This window comes from Spermophilus citellus (assembly GCF_964194105.1).
Source record: "Spermophilus citellus genome assembly, chromosome: 1".
NCBI classification, from domain to species: Eukaryota; Metazoa; Chordata; class Mammalia; order Rodentia; family Sciuridae; genus Spermophilus; species Spermophilus citellus.
In genome coordinates, this window is record NC_138182.1 from 202,629,019 (window position 1) to 202,649,353 (window position 20,335).

At 33.2% G+C, this 20,335-nt stretch overlaps 1 protein-coding gene across 1 annotated transcript in view; it reads left to right on the plus strand.

Moving 5' to 3' along the window:
- LOC308655402 (solute carrier organic anion transporter family member 6A1-like) overlaps positions 1-5,623 on the plus strand; it is a gene marked incomplete at both ends in the record, with an annotated part of 69,212 nt that extends 63,589 nt beyond the window's left edge. Inside the window, one exon of the mRNA XM_081305514.1 lies at positions 5,484-5,623. Coding sequence (XP_081161640.1) covers positions 5,484-5,623 — 140 coding nt within the window. The remainder of the gene's footprint in view (positions 1-5,483) is intronic.
- Between the last annotated feature and the right edge of the window lie 14,712 nt (positions 5,624-20,335).

Sequence of the window (20,335 nt, forward strand, 5' to 3'; positions counted from 1 at the left end):
TAAAAGAAGATACAAAATGTAAAGTACATAATTATAGTCAGATAGAAGGTACAAAGACAGGAAAATGCCAAAAGAATATGTACTGTGACAATTTTGTGTAATCTTATTTATGGTTTTAAAATAGTTTAAATGTGTCTCCCAAAGGTTAAAGAGTTGGAGGTTGGTACCCAGTGTGGCAATGTGATGAGGGATAGAACTTTTGAGAAAAGTGACCTCATAGGAGGTCACTAGGTCACTAGGGTCTCTGCCCTAGAATTCATGTACCTCTCCTGGGACTTTGATTAATTCTCACAATAGGATTGTTATTAAAGAGATTGGCCTGTCCTTACTTTGACTTCCAGTCTCTCCCTCTCATGTGCACTCCCTCCATGATGCTGTTTGCCTATAATACAGGCAAGGGGACCGTTGGCCCTTTAACATCTGAAACTCTCAGCTAAATAAACTATTACTTATAATTACAAGTCTCATTTAATAATAGCAATGTTAAATGGATTAACAGAACCAGTACATTTAAAAAAATGTATTCTATGTGTGTCTTTGTCTGTTTTATGATACTTTTTATAAGAGACTACCAGAGAGTAAATCAATTATTAAAAAAATTATATCTCATAGTTTTGGAGGCTAGAAGTCCAAAATTGAATGCTGCACCTGATGTGGGCCTTCTTGCTGGGTTAAAATATGATGAAAGTATCACATGGTGAGAAAGTACACATGGGAGAGAGGGCGGAAGTGAGCGAGAGAGTAGGTGGGCATAGGAGGAGGCTGGAACTCATGAGTATTTATCACTAACCCACAATTTTAATAACCAACTTAATCCTACAATGACTGCATTATTCTATCCATGAGGATAGAACTCTCATGAACCTATCATCTCTTATTAGGCTACTTCCTAATATGATTACATTGAGAATTAAATTTTCAACACACAAATTTAAGGGCATTGGAATCATACACACAGTTTCTTTGAATCAGAATTATTTAGAATTCTTATTCAAAATTATAAATTCTGAATCATTAAGTTAAAAATTCACAGTTGTGGAGGTTATCACCAAAATGACAGAACACAACTTTCCAATACTTGTTCCTTCATAGAAACAATTTGTCTAAATTTTCCACACATGAAAATATCTTTGAAAGGGTTAAGGAAACCAGGTAAGAGAACACAGCACCTAGGTGTAACATACACATAACAAAATGCACATTGCACTTTGGAACATCCTGCATTGGGTAAATGAATACTAGGAAAACACCTATTTTTGCTGAGGACCCCAAATCAAGCCTACCTTAATGAAAAACAACTCCAGATTAACCCCAAAGAACTGGGTCCCAGTCCAACAACACTCCAACTGACCAAGCCTTCAGGCCTATGCCAACTATAGGATTACCTCTAAGTATAAACTCCAGTTTAGCTCCTTCAGTACTTACCATGGGTCAGACTGGTACCAGGTTGGCATTTATAGCCCCAGCCTCAAGGGTTGATCCTTAAGATACATATTTTAGGCCTAAAGAGCCCCAAGCTGGCTCCTGTTATTCCTTGGTTCAGGATAACCCTAGTAGACTTTGGTACTAGCTGGCACCCACAGATCCAGGATCCAGGACCTTTGTAGAGTCAGATTCACAGCCTCCTCTGTGCCAGGTCACTATGAAAATAGCTTGATATATGAAAATAGCTTTAACAGAATGAATGTTAAAAATCACAATAAACTCAATATAGGCAGAAAAGATATCTGACAAAATTTAATATCATTTCATGATTGAAAACTCAGAAAATTAGATTTAGAAAAAAATGTACCACAACATAATAAAGGCCATATTTGACCAGCCCATAGCTACCATCATAACTGTGATAATCTGAAAACTTTTCCTGTAAAATCAGGAAAAAAGCAGGGATTGTCACTTTCTCCATCCCTATTCTATTTAATATGGGAAGTTCAAGCCAGAAAAATTAGACAAGAAAAATATAATACACACTAGTAAGGAGAAATAAAATTAACCATTTGCAGATGAAAGGGTCTTATATGGAGAAAACCCTTATACCTCACTAAAGACATGATTTAACTAGTAAATGAATTCAGTAAAGTTATAAGACACAACTCAACATACAAAAATTAGTGGTATTCTATAGATTAAAAAATAGCTATTTACAAAAATAACAAAAGCATCCCATTTACAGTAGTGTCAACAAGTAACAGTGCCCTAGTTTAAATATGGTTTAATTGTATCCCCCCAAAGGTTTATGTGATTGGAGGCCTAGTTCCCAGGGAAGTAGTACTTGGAGATGCTGTGGAGCATTTAAGAGGTAAAGATTGGTGGGAAGTCCTTGGGTCATGAGGGTAGGGCATAAAGTAGTTCTTGTACAACCCCTTCGAAGTTCTCATGTAACCCCTTGATAGTTCTCATGAGAAAGTTGTTATAAAAGAAGGAAGTCTGCCTACCCTACTCCCACCCTGTCCTTCTATGAGATGCTTCCCATTAGACCTCACCTCCTAAACTTTCCATGACACCTCCAAATACACTACCCTGAATATGAAGCCTCTAATCACATGAAACTTTTTTTTTTTTTGGGGGGGGAGGGGTGCAGTTAAACTATATCTAAACTGAAGCAGATCTGAACAGACATTTTTTAAAAGAAGATATAAAAATGGCAAATAGGTATATGAAAAAATTATCAATATCACTAATCATCAGGAATATACAAATTAAAACCACAATGAGAAATTATATAATCTAAATTAGAATGACTATTATCAAAAGACTAAAGATAAGTGCTATTGAGGATATTGAGTAAAGGGAGATACTGAACACTGCTGGTAGAAATGTCAATTAGTATAGCTATTATGAAGCTTTCAAAAAATTAGCAATATAGAACTACCATAAGTCACAGCAATTCCACCCCTGGGTGTATATACAAAGGAAATGAAATTAGAATGTTGAAGAAATATCTGTACTCACATGTTTATTCCAGCTCTATTCACAATAACCAAGACATGGAATCAAACCTAAGCTCCACCAACAGATGAATGGATATTAACAATGTGGTATGTGTATACCATGGAATACTATTTGCTCCTAAAAAGAAGGAAAACCTCCCTTATGACTATATAGATGAATCTGGAGACATTATGTCTATAGACCATGTTCTATTACTATAACAAAAATACTTGAGGCTTGGAATTTTATGAAGAAAAAAGATTTTGGATTCTGAAATTTCAAAAAGCACTGTGCCAGCTCCTGCAAGGGTTCCCTGGTCTGCATCAAATCATGGCAGGGTAAGGGAGCATTATGAGAGAGAGAGGATTGCATGTCAAAGCAGGAAGTTGGAGAGCCATTAAGGGGTCACACTTGTTCTTTACAATAATTTGCTCATGAGAATTAATTAGTATCTCATGAGAACTCTCTCATTTCCTTGTAATAACAGTAACCCCTATGTCCTAAGGATCTCCTGCTATGCCTTACCTCTGTCATTGCTACCTTGTGGACCAAGCTTCTAACACATGAACCCTGGGAGGACAAAACAGATTCAATACACAGCAAGTCACTGGAGGCCTCCAAGGCTTTTGCCCTTCTCCTACTAAAAAAAAAAATCATGCCATCCCCATAGTGACAGTCTTAGCTCATTCTAGCATCTCTCAAAACTCCCAAGTCCACAGTCTCTTTTGAGATTTGTGACAACTCTTTCAGCTGTAGTCTTTATAAAATACAAATGGGGAAAAATTATGTACTTCTAAAATACAATCATGAAATTGTATTTTAAATATTCCAACTCCAAAAGGAAGAAATAATGAAGCAGAGAGAGAAAAAAGAATCAGCCCCATGAAGACTGAGATGGAGGGGGGGAGTGCAGACATTAAATCTTAAAAATTCAAGTCTGGCATTCTGGGAGCACAGTGGTGAGGGCTGGGTTCCCAAGGCAGCCCTGCCCCATGCTTTTCTCTTCAATGGTGAATATGGATCACAAACGGTTTCTCTTTCAGTCTGGTACTGCAGGTTTTCCTGGTGGTGCTCTATGCTGCTGCTCTCTCTGCCTTTCCTATGTCCCCTCTATGGTTTTGCTCTCATGGGTCCAGTAGGCATTACTCCATAGTGACCTTTCTGAATGGTCTGAATGGGCTCTTACACTATAGCAAATTTCTGAGTAGCTTCCCAGGTTTTCCTTTGCATCTTGGTCAAAGCCGCCATAATCTTATAACTTGCATTTCTCATACCTGCAAAACTATCAACATATAGTGAGCATGGTGGTGCACACCTGGAATCCTGCCAGCTTAGGAGGCTGAGGCAGGGGGACCACAGGTTCAAAGACAGCCTCAGCAGCAATTTAGTGAGGCCCTGTCTCCAAAAAAAAAAAAAAGTATTTTAACAGAAGATTTTGATGTTGTCTGGCTTTACCTAATGTCCTCAGATAATTTGCCTGCTACAGTTATTCTCTTCTTGGAAACACAACAAGCCTAATTTCTCAATTTATCCTCCAAAACTGTACCTACAGGAGAATGTTATACAGTTAATTACTGTTTTGTAATCTTAGTATTGTCACAACTATTTCAGAGATAACTCTCTCTTTACAATTGGTATTCCCAGGGGCTGGGGTTGTAGCACAGCGGTAGAGAGCTTGCCTAGCATATGTGAAGCACTGGGTTCGATCCTCAGCACCACATAAAAATAAATAATTATAAAGGTCCATCAGCAACTACAAAACACAAATGGTATTTCTGGGCTGAGGTTGTGTCTCAGTGGTAAGAGTGCTTGCTTAGCATGTGTGAGGCACTGGGTTCAATCCCCAGTACCACATAAAATATACTAAATAATAATGCATATGAACTATATCAATTTAAAAAAATGGTATTCTTCCCTCAAAATACATGAAATATTATTGTCATTATAAGTGATACAGATTCATGAATATTTCCTATTTTATCTTTTGATATTTCTATACCAGATAATTGGTATTGCTGCCATACAATAGTTAATACTTTAACTGACAGGGTTTTTGCATCCAAAATTTAATACTTTTATATAATATTATGAATAACTATTAACTTTCTGAAAATTTAAGACATAAAAATGAAGGACAAATACCTACAAAATCACTTGCATTTTCCATAGTATTTCTATTCATATTTGGAAAACTGTAAATGTTTCAAAGACTAAAGCTACATGAAGTGATATAAGCAGGTTCCAGTTCATATTGATAGTTAAGTTCTGAAAGTACAATTTATTTTATTTTAATATTAACATATTCTAGTACTAATAATACACTTTGCATTTGGGGGGAGTACATGCATAAACCATCTGAAATGTTTTGGAAGCATATTTTTTATCTCCTTTAAATAACTTTCTATTAGTTTATAACATTAATTACATTCTACATTTGAAGAATTTATACCTTTAGAGATGAACTATACTTTTCTTTGGTAAACGACTTTATTTCCACAAGTATTTTGTTCTAAATAAACTCATAATATGATCCTTCATTTCTAAAATTTCAGGTTTTTTGTGCAAAGTATTCACTATCTGCTTAACTACTATTGGATTTTACTTTTTCAAGTATTTTAAAAAGGAAAATTCTGAAGCTGTCCAGCCTATACCTGTGAAATATATAAACCCTAAAAAAACAGGAAAGGAATAACTTGTAACTGGATCTTCATTGTAAGTATTTAACATTTTGATCTATCAAAGTAATATTATAGTAATAAAATTTTAATAATAATAGTTATATGCTTAAAAATGTTTTATAGTCACAAATTTTGTATTATATTTTAATAACAAATATAATAATACAGTTTGTGTTTCAAATTTTAGAAGATATATTATGAGATTCACATTTAATACTTTTAATAAAAAATTATATTTTGAAAGGGAAGGTTGAAATGGAAATGGGAAAATATACATAGGCTAATTCTGACTGCTGTGATATTCTGTTAGTTACTGGACTTTGGCTATGTGTAGAATTGTAGGATTAACTGTATTTCTTATAGTCTATTTTTTTTACTTCACAGATGGGTTAATAATGTTGATTTCCCAATATTTTTCTAAATAAAATTAGATTTTCCATTGCAGGTAACATAATGTAAATTTAAGCTAAAGTCACATTTATTTTCTAAAACTATATTTTAAGCCTTTTGAAAGTTAAAATTGTATTTATTGATGATTTGATATGGAGAGGTTTCTCCATAAAATTTCTGTGGTCAACTGACCGGTTTACAATATGTATTTTCTTGTTCCTTTTATTTTGGTAGCCGTAAAATTCAACATGATCATGTGGTAACTTCTAAATTTTTACCTTCACTTGAGTTTTATTGATGAAGAATAACTGATAAGCTGAATTTACATTGTTTTTGTGCTTTTATACTTCATTTTATTATTAATAATATTCCATGTGAGAAAATATTAACATCTGAAGAAAATCTGTTAATCATTTATAGACTCTTTTGTCAGCTAATATGTGTTTCTGAAGAAATATTTTGTGATTCTTTTGTTATATATCATTTTGATTAAATTATACTTTTCAAATATTTGATAAATATATGATTGTTGTAAAATAAAAAATGTTTTCAACAATGTTACCTCATTCTCCTTGGAGAAGCTATAACTGACAAAAATTCTCCTTTGTTAGTTACATTAATCCATGACTGTGTGAAAGGATGATTCTGTTTGTAGTCATATGTAAAGCAGAAACAAATGTAGAACAAGGAATATTCATATTTTGCTATTTGTTTTTTAATCAACATACACTTATGAAAATTTTTAGTCTAGTTTTTTATATTAAACTCTTCTTGACTGCCTGATTCATCTCTCTTTGAACCAGCAGGATTGCTAATATCTGAGGCTCAGAGTGTGAAAACAGGAGTTTCTCCTTTAAAGAATCTACACAATTTGCTGCTGTGCCCTATTCTCAGAAGAGAAAAATCACAAATGATATTTATCTAGTTGGAGAAAAGAATTTATGATGATTTGTATTTTCATAATAAAGTAACTTCTTGTGAAACATTTTTGATAATGTTTTTATCGATGTAAGATTTTTACATGTCAGCTTATAATATAGTTCTTATTAAGAAATTAAAGGAAAATAAGGGGAAATAGGAGGGTGTCCCATGAAAACAGAAGGAAGATCAGTGTCAGTGAAGTAGAGAAAGGGGAGACACGGGGAGGGAGGAGGGACAAGAAAAGGGATGAACTATGGAATAAAAAGCCAAATTATGCTATGTACACATATGAATATACCAAGTGAATTCCACCTTTTATTTATACTTATGAAGTACCAATTTTAAAAACTATAAATAAATTGAAGGAAGACCAATTGAGTGGAGAAGGGAACAGGGGGAGGGAGAAGGGGAGGGTGAGAGGAAGTACTGGGAACTGAAGTGGAACAAATTGTACTTCATGCCTGTATGATTATGTCACAGTGAGCCCCAATATTGTGTATAATACACTAATAAAAACATAAAAATAAGCATAAGTAAAAACTAAGAAGTAAAGTTTTAAATTTTAAAATTATTTTCTTAATATTTTGCTGTCTGAAAATGTATACAAATAGGGCTGGGTATATAGCTCAGTTGGTAGAGTGCTTGCCTCGCATGCACAAGGCCCTGGGTTCAATCCTGAGTCACACACACACACACACACACACACACACACACACACACAAATGTAATACAAATAGAAAATGAGATAAAGATAATAAGATTTAGGTCAACTTTGAAAGTACTTGTAATATGTCTGCTTCTTTGTGTGTATGTATGTGTAAGTATATGTTGTCAATATCTTTCTCTTCAGAAAACAAATGAAGCAAAGGTTTGTTTTAACAAAATTATAGTAAGTTTGGTAGTAGTGCTAAGATTAATACAAAACTGTGTTTCTGTATCAAAAACCATTGTATATGGGCCGGGATTGTGACTCAGCTGTAGAGCACTCGCCTAGCACATGTGAGACCCTGAGTTTGATCCTCAGCACCACATAAGAATGAAATAAAGATAATGTGTCCAACTACAACTAAAACATAATAAATATTTTAAAAAATTAACAAAAAACATTATATATAAGGCATTGGTAAAGAGGAAAGTGATGTAAATATAACCCATCAGTTCCTTTGGTTAAAACCAATGTAAGTGCTTTTAAAATAGAACAAAGTTTCTCAGTATTGAAGAGGAGATGATCAGCAAAAGTTTTAAAAGTGCAAAAAAATACATCAAGTGAATTCCTTTGGAATCAGTTTGTTATAATTTAATTCATTTAAGAATTGTGCTTTTTAGCAATGTATCTAATGAAGCTACATATGAAGATGTTTCGTAGATGTTTTTAAATATCAGATTTTTTATTTTGATGAAACTGATGTCTTTTGGAAATTCATACCTTGGAAGATCACTATCTTTTTGATTATAAATTGACTACTTAGAGTTGTAAAGCTTTACAGGATCCACTGTGATGTTATAATTTATGAATACAATGTGGCATAATTAAATCATGCTACTTAAACATATCCTTCACCTCACCTACTTCTTAAAGGCAGATGACGACCTTAGCATTTAAATCTACAAAAGCCTGACTATGATATTGGATAAAAATGCAAGTAGACATTGAACTGTGTTAATTTTAATTAAAACAGTAATTATTTTTGTTAGGTTTCTATTTGTAAGATTGCATATCTTTTTGAGTTATTTACATCAATAATATTTTCTCCACAAATTCACTTTTTTTCTGATGCTTTATTTTGCCTAAAGAAATATTGTAAATTAATGCACAAAAATATTTTGGTGGAAATCCTTATGTTTTAAAATCAATGAGAATTTCTGTTTTCTAATGCACTTGGATCAAGTCTTAATGTAGCTGCTATGAAAATGAAAATCCTAGTTTATCAGTCTTTTTCTTTCTTTCTATTTGTTTTCTCTTTCTTTTGGTGGTGCTGGGGATTGAACCCATGGCCTTGTGCATGCTAGGCCTGGTCTCTACTACTGAGCTACATCCCCAGTCCCTCAGTAGTTTTATTTTTTGTTTTTGTTTTTCCTGAATTCTTTCATATTTGTTTAAGATTTTGTGCTTATAGCATTTAGTATTCGATCTTTTATATGTATCCTAGAACAGTTCAATTTTGAGTTTACTAACAGTTTACTCTCCAGTTCATTGCACTGCTAAGAATTTACTCTTGATTACTTATTTTAGTATACAGTCATGGAGAAATAAAGACATGCTTTTAATCAGTTATTTTATTCCCAACTTCAATTTAAAAGCACTTCTTATAGACTCTTAACCTAAGTGAAAAAAGCAATCCCCCTCCAAAAAAATAAAGGTGGAATGTTTTTTCTGATATGTGAATGCTAACACACAATAAGGGTGAGGAGGTAGAATAAAAGTTCAGTGGATTAGACAAAGGGGAAGGAGAGAAAGAGAAGGTAGACGAGAATAGGAAAAACAGTGGAATGAATCTGACACAACTTTCCAATGTTCATATATGAATTCCACAGTGAAACTCTATATCATGTACAACCACAGACTGGGATCCTAATTAGAATAAGTTATACTCCATGTATGTACAAATATGTATAACTAAAAAGACAAAATATAAAAGCACTCCTTATGTTTTTAATATTCTCTATTATAATCTTTAATTTGCATATAGTACAATATTGGTTTTAATATCTTAAATCTAAGAATACTTATTGAGGGTCTGAAGATCTGCTATTGAAAACACTGATAATTATTGTGTAGATCTATTACTGATTATTGACAAGGAAGTTTCACTAAATAGTGCCTTGCATAAAAGGTTTTCTATATACCATTGATTATAGCACTTTTCTATAAAATACCAGTTTACCAGTTTAATAACCATGCTAACTTCTAAATGTTTACCTATTATTTAAACTTGAAAGATCTAGTTAAGAAAACAATGGAGAATGTATCCCTGTTTTTATCAGAAAGCAAAGGCACATATCACACAAAATGTTGTATTTAAGTAAGCATTTGAAATTAAAACTTCTGTATTTCATATTTGTAATAGGGGTAAACTAACTTATTTTTCTCTATAAACTATTCTATTCTTAAAACATAACAGTACCTAGTAGAACCTTGTGTTCTTTTTTCCTTTTTCCTTGTGCTCAGATAACACTTTCCATTTTTTTTTTTGACACACAGAGAAATTACTTACATGATAGTAAACTCACAGGAGGATATTACAATCTTATTATTATGAAAACCTGTAGTCACAATATTTATCTGTTAATTGAAGTAACTATTAACACTGCTATTTGAAAGTACCTTAATGTTTATGATGAAATAAATCTTACATTAAAAACAGCAAAAGAAAATTATATTTATGTACTGAATTGCCTTTTAATTTCTAGTCACTGGTTCTCAGAGAAACAAGAAGAGTGAAAACAGAAAGTGTGTGATTTTCAATGTGTACATGTGTCTGTTTTAAAGGTAGAAGACAGAGAAATTTCTTGCACAAAATTAAACTGGGGGATAGAGTAGTTGAAAAAATTAAAATGAGCCTTATATTTATTTATAATATGCCAATGAAAGGAAAAATACTAAAAATGTCTCTTTTATCAGAAGAGACAGTTGCTGATAAGAGCAGAGATACTATATAGTAGAACAGGATACATTTTTCCTACTTAAGTTCTAAGGAGTTGTGTGAAAGTTGTTCTAGAATTATTGACTCTATAATTATACTTAGGGCTTATGAAAGTGGAAAACTCTAAAGCATGTTCTATGTAATAGTCTGGAACTTCTCAGAACATTCAATCCCAATGTAATTTCAATAATTATTTGTTCATTAATGCACCATCTTTTAGTTTCCTATCATTCTTTATGTCCATGTTAATTTCTCCTCTGGTTCATCTTCCCTAATCAAGCACTGTACTCAAATCCTTGACCTTGGTTCTGCTTTTAGAGAGATTCAACCTCAGAAAAGTGTGATAAAGTCTTGTACTTACCTATTCTTTTGGAATGTCCAGTAGTTTTAATCTAAAGCAGATTCTTGGTTTTGGTTGTGGAGTGTTAATAAATCATACTTTTAGGTGGTACTTATTTTTACTGTTACGAGTCTTAGATTTAAGTCTCCAAAATCCATTTTGAGTTGACTTTTTATAACAGGGATATAGTTTATTTTTCTAATGTGGACACTCAGTTTTCCTAACACCATTCATTTCCTTTCTTCAATGCTGTTCTTAGCACTTTTTTGGAAGATTAATTTGTCACAGATATGTGGATTTACTTTTGGTCGCTCTGATATGTTCGTTTTGTCTATGTGTCTGTTTTGTGCCAATACCATGCTATTTTGATTACTAGCGCACTTTAGTACTATATTTTTAGGTCAGATAGTATAATGCTTTCTGCTTTATTCTTTTTATTTAAGATGGCTTTGGCAATTTGGGGTCTTTTATGCTTCTGTATGAATTTTGGGACTGCCTTTTCAGTTCTGTGAAGAATACTATGAAAAATGTCATTGACATTTTGAATGATAATATTGAACCTGTAGATCACTTTTGATAGTGTGCACATTTTTGCAATATTGATTCTTTTAATCCATGAAAATTGCATATCTTTCCATTTGTGTATGTGTGTTTAATTTGGTTAATCAATATTTTATAATTTTTAATTGTAGAAATATTTCATATTCTTGGTTACTTTTATCCCTAAGTATTATTTTAGTTATTGTAATATGACTGCTTTCTTGATATCTTTTTCAGATAATTTGATATTAGTGTATAGCAATGCTACTGATTTTTACATTTTTATTTTGCATTCTGAAACTTTGCTGAATTTATTACTTCTAATAGTTTTTTTGGGGGGAGTGGGGTCTTTGGTGTCTTCTACATGTAAGATAATGTCATTTGCAAATAGTGAAAATTTCACTTTCCTTTTTCTGTGTGGGTGATCTTTATTTTTTCTCTTGCCTGATTGTTTTGGTTAGGATCTTCAGTGTTTGTTGAATAAGATTGCTAAAAATGAGCATCTTTGTCTTATTATAGGATGTAATTATATTATAGATTGTAGAGAAAAAGATTTCAGCTTTTTCACATTCAGTATTATGTCAATGAATGACTTATCATATATGACCTTTATTAAATGAAAAAAAAACATTACTTATGCATCAAATATGTTCAGAGTTTTATCATGAAAGAATGTTGAATTCTGTTAAATACCTTTCATTTATCTGTTGAGATGATCATATTGTTTCTTTCCTTCATTGTGGTGATGAGCTGTATCACAATTATTGATTTGTATATGTCCAACCATTTTTGTATCACTCAGATGAATTTCACTTGATCATGTAAAAAGTATTCATAATGTGCCATTGCATATGTTTTTTTATCCTTGTTTTTAAACATATTTTTCTATAGCTTTCTATTTTTGTAGTGTCCTTATCTGAGTTTGGCATCAGTATAATGCTTGCCTCATAGAATGAGTTTGGGGTACCTAATTTGTCTTCAATCTTTTGGAACAATTATAAAATAATTTGTATTATTTATTTTTGAACATTTAGTTGAATTCAGCAGTGAAGTCATCTGGCCTTGGACTTTTCTTTGTTTAAAGTTTTTTATTACCAATTCATTTCATTCTTGGTTTTGAAATATTTGGTATTTTTTAAGGATTCAATTTTGGTAGGATTTATATGTCCGGGAAACAGTGAATGTGTAATCAAATAAAGATAAGATAATTTGGGATTAGGGTGGATCCTGCTTCAGTAACTAGAATACTTATAAAAAGTGAACTTGGACACAGACCAACAGAGGAGAACACAGTGTGAATGCGACTCTCAACCAAGGAAGAAGCACCAAGGATTGTAGGCAACTACCAGAAGCTAAGAAAGGAAAAGGGAGGGTTTTCAAGTAGCCTTCAGAGGAAACTTGGCCCTGCTAGTACCTTAATTTAAGACTGCTAGCCTCCAGAACTGTGAGAGAACTACTTGGATTTGTTACAAATAAGACAGTTAATGGTATTTTGTTGACAGCTCTAGGAAATGTGTGTGTGTGTGTGTGTGTGTGTGTGTGTGTTGTTTGCTTGCTTAGACTGATTCCAAGAATATTATCAAACTTACAACTAGACAAACTCATTTCTTTAAAGTTTTACTTTAAAATGTTTTACTTAAAATGTTTTCACTTTTACTCATCCAGGAAATTGCTTTTTAATTACCATGTGTGATTACACCACCTTATCCTAACTTTGATTATGACCTTTAGAACAAAACTTCACTTATCCCATAGCTTTGGTTTTTGTTTTGTTTTGTTTTTATTTCCTCTATGACATTTTGTTTTTCTTTTTCACTTCATTGTTGCTGTTTGATGAAGAAGAAAGATTCTAAATGACGTTAATCTGTTTAGGTTTCTATGAGTAATACTTAGAAGACAACAATAACTACGTAAGTGGTAGAAAAGATTTGGCACCAGTTAAGGACTACACAGAAGAAATTTCGCAGGGGAAAAAATCTCCACACTAAATTATTTCAGAAAGATCTCAAAAACATATAAAAACTGAAATCTAAACTTGCCTCACTCTTTTCAAAAAGAGAGCTCACACCTCTTTCCCTACATGTTGAACATGGAGACAACAATAAAGTCAAGATCTCTTTTCTTTAAAACATTTTTTATCATCTTAAATCTGGTAAAAATATGGATATTTCCAGTAGCAAACATTAGAATGGTATTAGAGTAAATATAGTTTTTAATAGATTGCAATGGCACATTAATCTCAATGTATGGAAAATTATTTCAAAAGAGTGTTTCTAAATAGAATGTTTGTGTCATGAGCTGACAGATGATACTAATATTTAATTGGTATTTAATATGAATTCAAGATATCAAGGTTAATAGATTTGAGACATAGTCTATTTTTTTCTTTTAATATTAAATATAACAAATTGATTTCTTTTTCTTTTTATATGTGGTTGATTCACTACATGGTGCTAAGTTACCTAACATCTTGGTTGTTATTTTACTATGTTTAATATGTGATTCTGCTTTGCTTAAACAAGGTCAACCCGGGATTTTCAGTATTATTTTGGGAAAATAACTTTTTGTTTCCTTTAGCTCAGGGATAAGGAGAGAGAAAATGCTAGTGGTTAATTTCTTGTGGAAAAGCAGAAGACTACAGGAGTCACTTCTGTCCATACATTCCACCCCCGCCACACACACACACACACACACATAAATCATAGGGCAATTTGCGTCTTGGGAAGATGTGGGAGGGAAGAAGAGGAGAGGCATGGGTTATGACCTTAAATTTGTGTGGCCTAAATTATTGGTCATCTGCCATCAGGAAAAACAGCTAGGAATGTTTTACCTATTGCCAAGGCATCCGCTACATCCTGGTTCTTTGCTTATAGGTGCATATCTGAAGCATTCTCTAGCCCTGGGCATGCAATTGTTTTTTTTCAGTTGTTGTTAGACCTTTATTTTTATTACATGCAGTACAGAAAATGGAACCCAGTGCCTCTCACATGCCAGGCAAGTGTGCTACCATTGAGCCACAGCCACAGCCCCTGGGCATACGATTTTCATTTGATTATTGAGTATGGTGCTTCAGTGACCATTATTATTTTTAACATCTCTATTTAACTATATGTATGCTTAGAAATAAATAATAAGAATGTAAATTTTAAAAAGATGTATATTTAGGAAGTAGCTGTTTTGAAAAAATTCGTCTTAGAAGAAAATATATAATATAGTTTTCCCACATTGTAAAGAAAATATATCTTAAGATAATCTACAAATATAAGTTATTGGCTGGTAATAAATTTGACAAGACAGATTATTATTATTAATTGTTTATAGAAATGGAATTTTTAATGGTCCCTTTCCTAGAATATTCATGTACTGATTATGATACTTCCAAACAATTTCACCAAGAAGTCTATTATAAAATTTTCTCTTCCTCTCCTCATGACCTATGATTTTCAATGACTTGTGTCCTAAAAAACAAATTGTATTTATGAAAGAAAATATTTTATAGTTTTGTTGGGAGTACTTTTTCTAAAATTCTATAAATGGCTTTGGTGTTCCCCTGATTGCCTATGAAGTTCCCAGATGCAGTACTACTGACCTAAAGCATCACTGTCCTCCCTAACCTCATAAGTACATAAATACATATTTTCTTACACACACGAAATGTGTCTTTCCTAGCTTAATGCACAGGAAACCCACCCTGGGGCAACTATGGAAAGAATCCTTGCTTTCCGCTGTAAAGAAGGAGATGTATATTTTTGGAATCCTAGATTAGACATTAAATGTATTTACTTTTAGAAACAATATTTATCTTGGTAAATAAGCAGGGATGGAATTTTAGTACAAGCACACTTGCAGATATTATGTATTTGGTTCCAGCCCATTGAAATAAAGTGAATATTGCAGTAAAAGAAAACTCATAAAATTTTTGTATTCCTAGTATATATAAATGTTATATTTACAGTATACTGTAGTCTAGTAAGTGTTCAATAGCATTATTTCTTCAAATAACCATTATCCTACATGAGCCTCCAGGGGAGCTGATTTTTCCTGCCACTCATAATAATCTTTTCCATTGCTTAGTAACTCCTGCTGCTAGAAGTCTATTATTTGTTTTTATAACATGAATGAAGTACCCACTATGTGTCAAATATTCTTGCCCTCATGTTTATGTTCTAATGTTATGATTTAAAATAGCATCGGGCTGGGGATGTGGCTCAAGTGGTAGCGCGCTCGCCTGGCATGCACAGGGCACTGGGTTCGATCCTCAGCACCACATTAAAAAATATATATATATTGTTTGTGTCCACCTAAAAAACTAAAAAAATAAATATTAAAAAAAATAAAATAAAATGGCATATTTGGTTGAATGAAGCTGATGACACACATCTATATTTAAATTGAACAAAATATTATCTCAATTTGTGTACAAAGAATTGGCAACTAGCATTGAAATGTATTTTTCTTAAGAACTATTTCTGGATCAATTATTTTTTACTTTGCAATAGATACTTATTGTGCCTTTTGACATACTGATAGTTGGGGAACTAAAGAACATTGGTTTTGAGATAAATCAAATATCCTACTCATTGAGAGGACTATATAGCATTTGACATTTTTTATAACTACAGCTTATAAAATTTCCATTAAAATCTATTCTCCAAGAAGATAATTAACAAATAGGTTACTCAGTAATTGAGACAGATTTCCATAGATAAAAAGGAAATTTTAAAAAATTAAAACTATACTGTTAGATAAAATATATAAGTATAATGTTGATTCATTATAAATAGCATAATTTTCCCATTTATAAGTATTTTCTTTACAGAAATGATTTAACTAATATGTAGAAATAAAGTGAATTATAAGCTGCCGTGTTGAAGCCTCTCCAGAAAGACAGAATCAATAGGAGATACAGAATTGTCTGATGCAACTACAGTGGCTGGGAAGTCCCATAATATGATAGTTGCAAGCTGGAGAATTGTGGAGCACACTTAATGGAGCACACTTAATCTGGCTGGTACCATGGCTCAATGGAAGTCCAAAGGCCTGAGAAACAGGGGAACCACTTATGAAAGTAGTAAAGTCGAAAGGCCAGGAACTTCAAGTACTGATGTTCAAAAGTAGGAGAAGTGCACTGCGCTCCAGGGAGAAAGCAAATTTACCTTTCCTCTGAACTTTTGTTCTTGCCAGGCACTCAGCCAATTGGATGGGGCCCAACAACATGCAGGGCAGATCTTCCTTACTCAGTCCATTCAGAAACGTCCTCAAGGACACGCCTGATGATAATGTTTTACCCCCTAACTGTGTATTCTTAATCCTGTGTATTCAAATTGACACCTACGATTAAATATTACCTAAGCTTTATTTGGAACACTAAGATTTTGCTTTTCTTCTTGTGAATGGTTTCCAAGGACAAGCTGGCTATAGCCAACTAAGTTCAGAATGCTACTAAAGAGAATTGAGGTACAGTAAAGAGACTGATAGAGTGGAATAACAAGTGGACAGGGAAATCACTTGGTTTAATGTAGTTTGAGTGAGTTTGGACAATTTACTTAAAATTTTTTGAGTCCCAACTTGTAAAAAATGCTTATTGGTTTGGTTGGTGGGTAAAATTATACCAGCTTTAACATTTAGTGATGTCACCATTTGTTTGTTGTCTTAGCCAGATGGCATTTTAAAAAAATGACAAATTTTTAAGTCATCAAATATTTTAATTTTCCTATGACACTTTGCAACTGAAAGGATAGTTTACAAATAATAGTAACAACCCACATTGTCAATAACATGTAGTGATTTTGTACTTATTTATAGGCCATCATGGAGCATACTTAATTTGCTCTCTGTAAAAATAGCCAGTAGTGGGTAGATTAGATATTTTGAAATTTTAAAGTTATACTAAGTTCCACTAGTATAACTTTAAAATTTGTTTAGAATAGATACTTTGGAATTTTTTAAATATATTTTTTTAGTTGTTGATGAACCTTTATTTTATTCATTTACTTATATGTGGTGTTGAGAATCAAACCCAGTGCCTCATATGTGTGAGGCAAGTGCTCTACCACCAAGCCACAACCCCAGCCCCATACTTTGGATATTGCAGAGAATATTTACTCTTCATTTAGACATTAACAGTTCTAAGTTAGTTCTAAGTTTCCCCCAGCGATATCTAAAACACTATAAATTATAAGCTTAAAAAAATAGTTAAGTTATGGGAAAGCTATAAGCAAAAGATACAGAACTGAAATTCGAGATATCATTTAGACTAGAGTCTAAAAATAAACACTAGAACAGAAGAAACTTAAATAAGTTTGAGGAAGTTCTGTGCAGGAACAAACAGAGTTTGGTTTTCAATATGTGCACATTCATTAAGACATTTAACAACTGTTTGCTGAGCTCATGTTATGACAGGTACTGCTGTAGGTATTGAGAAAACAGCAAAAAATAAAAAATAAAAACACCAGCTTTCAAGTAATCTACATCCTAGGGGGAAGCAGATGATGAAAAAATATACAAGTAATGTATGTAATATGTCAAATAATAATTAGTGTGTTGGAGAAAAATAAGATAAGGGTTAGTGCTGCTTTACAGAAAGACCAGCAAAGTCCTCACCTCCTGAAGGACATAAGGAAGTGTATTATGTTCAGTGAAAGAACATTTAAATAAGAGGAACAACTGCAAAGGCCCAGCAGCAAGAGAGTTCTTGTGAAACAGCAAATGTCATGAGATAACTGAAAAGTAACACCTTGTCAACCTTTTATCAAGATTTTAACTTTTAACTTGTAGTAAGATGCAAACATCTGGAAGGTTTTGAGCAGTGTCATGATCAGGCTTATGTCTTAACAGACTCACTGAGCCTTCATTGAGAAGAGAATAAAGTGAAGCAAGGATGGCCCAATAGAGATCACTTGGGAAGTTTTTGAAATCTAGGCAAAACCAGATCATGATGGGAACCTGGGTGGTAGCTGTGTAGGGAAAGGCAGTGATCACAATCTGCATGAACTTTGAAGGTAGAGACAAAAGAATTTGTAGGTGGGTAAACCATGGGATGCAAACAAAAAACAGTCAACAAAAACAAAATCCCATGATTTAAGCCCAGGAAATTAAAGGGAAGAAATATATATTTTAGTAAAGAAATAATTTGAGATTATTTTTACTATTATCACAATTTCTAAGTAAATATGTAACTTCATATTTTGCACAAATTATTCACTATGTCTTCGAAAATAGTTTGATAACATCAAATATATGCACATACTCAATTGGTATATTTAATATGTTCTTAAGAAAATAAAAGTTAGGGGGCTGGGGATGTGGCTCAAGCGGTAGCGCGCTCGCCTTGCATGCGTGCGGCCCGGGTTCGATCCTCAGCACCACATACCAACAAAGATGTTGTGTCCACCGAGAACTAAAAATAAATATTAAAAAATTCTCTCTCTCTCTCTCTCTCTCTCTCTCTCTCTCTCTCTCTCTCTCTCTCATCTCTCTCCTCTCTCACTAAAAAAAAAAAAAAAAAAAAGATGAGCATCTGGGGCTGCGGTTGCGGCTGCGGCTGGGGCTCAGTGGTAGTGCACTTGCCTGGCATGTGTGAGGCACTGGGTTCAATTCTCAGCACCACATATAAATAAATTAAATAAAGGTCCATTGACAACTTAAAAACATTTAAAAAAAAAGAAAAGAAAAGTTATAGCCAGAATCTGAGGACAGATGTTCAATTAAATATACAAAAGTTATAAATTTAAGATTACGAAAATATTTGTAAAAAAAATAAAGTTATGAAACTTTGGGAATAAGTGACTGAGGAGGTTGGCATATCAATAAAAGCAGATAGAGTTATTGAAAATGACCACATACAGACTGGAAACTGACTAAAGACAGATAACAAACAGATAAATTTATTCAAGAAAACGTGAAACTTGACAAGAATAGTGGAAGTCTGTGTGATTTTATTTAAGGGGTGATTCCATGCTACCTCCCAGATTATGGTATAGAATTTCAACCTAAGCAGAGCAGGAGTGCAATGAAGACTAACATCTCTTCTACCTTACTGGTAGATTAAATGAAGAGCACAGAAAAATAAATTAATTTTCAGAGGCATTGTCAAAAGCAGTTGTGAGCCGGATACCGTTGCACACACCTGTAATCCCAGCGGCTTTGGGGGCTGGGGCAGGAGGATTCCAATTTCAAAGCCAAACTCACCAATTTAACAAGGCCCTAAGCAATTTAGTGAAATCCTGTCTCTAAATAAAACATAAAAAGATCTGGGGATATTTAGCTCAGTAGATAAGTGCCCCTGGGCTCAATCCCTGCTACAATCAATCAATCAATCAATCAATAGAAAGAAAAGAAAAAAAACAGTAAAGCAGTTGTGATCTCAGGGAAGGACAATATTAGCAATAATCTAAAGTTGCAACTGTGGTTGGGGCCAGCAACAAAACAATACATCCTCCAGAAAATTAAAAGGAGTTTCTAGAGAATGAGGTAGCTAAAGAGGGTCTTACTAATATGCTTCCTCTGGTTGTTTGGGAGACTGCTCTAATATACAAGGCTCATTAGAAAACAAAAGCCTTACTGAACATGAAGCCTCGTGGCTGCAGACAGTAATTACTGTCACAGATTTATAAACTTATAAACTCCCTGAACTTTGAAAGCACTCCCAATCCACACACAGATCCATCAGCAAAGTGTGGAAACATTAGTGCCTCCAGAGGTATGAGCACAATACTCCATCAATCACTGACTGATCATTAAGCTATACTAAGGAGAATCTTTAGAAAGGGAGGCTTAAAAATAAAGACAAGTGGTGGTCATCAGACGCCACACAGTGCAAAGCATACAGAGTCCAAAGATTTAAGGCAAATTCCTAAACAAATAGCAACAATAAAAGAGTGGGGGAATCA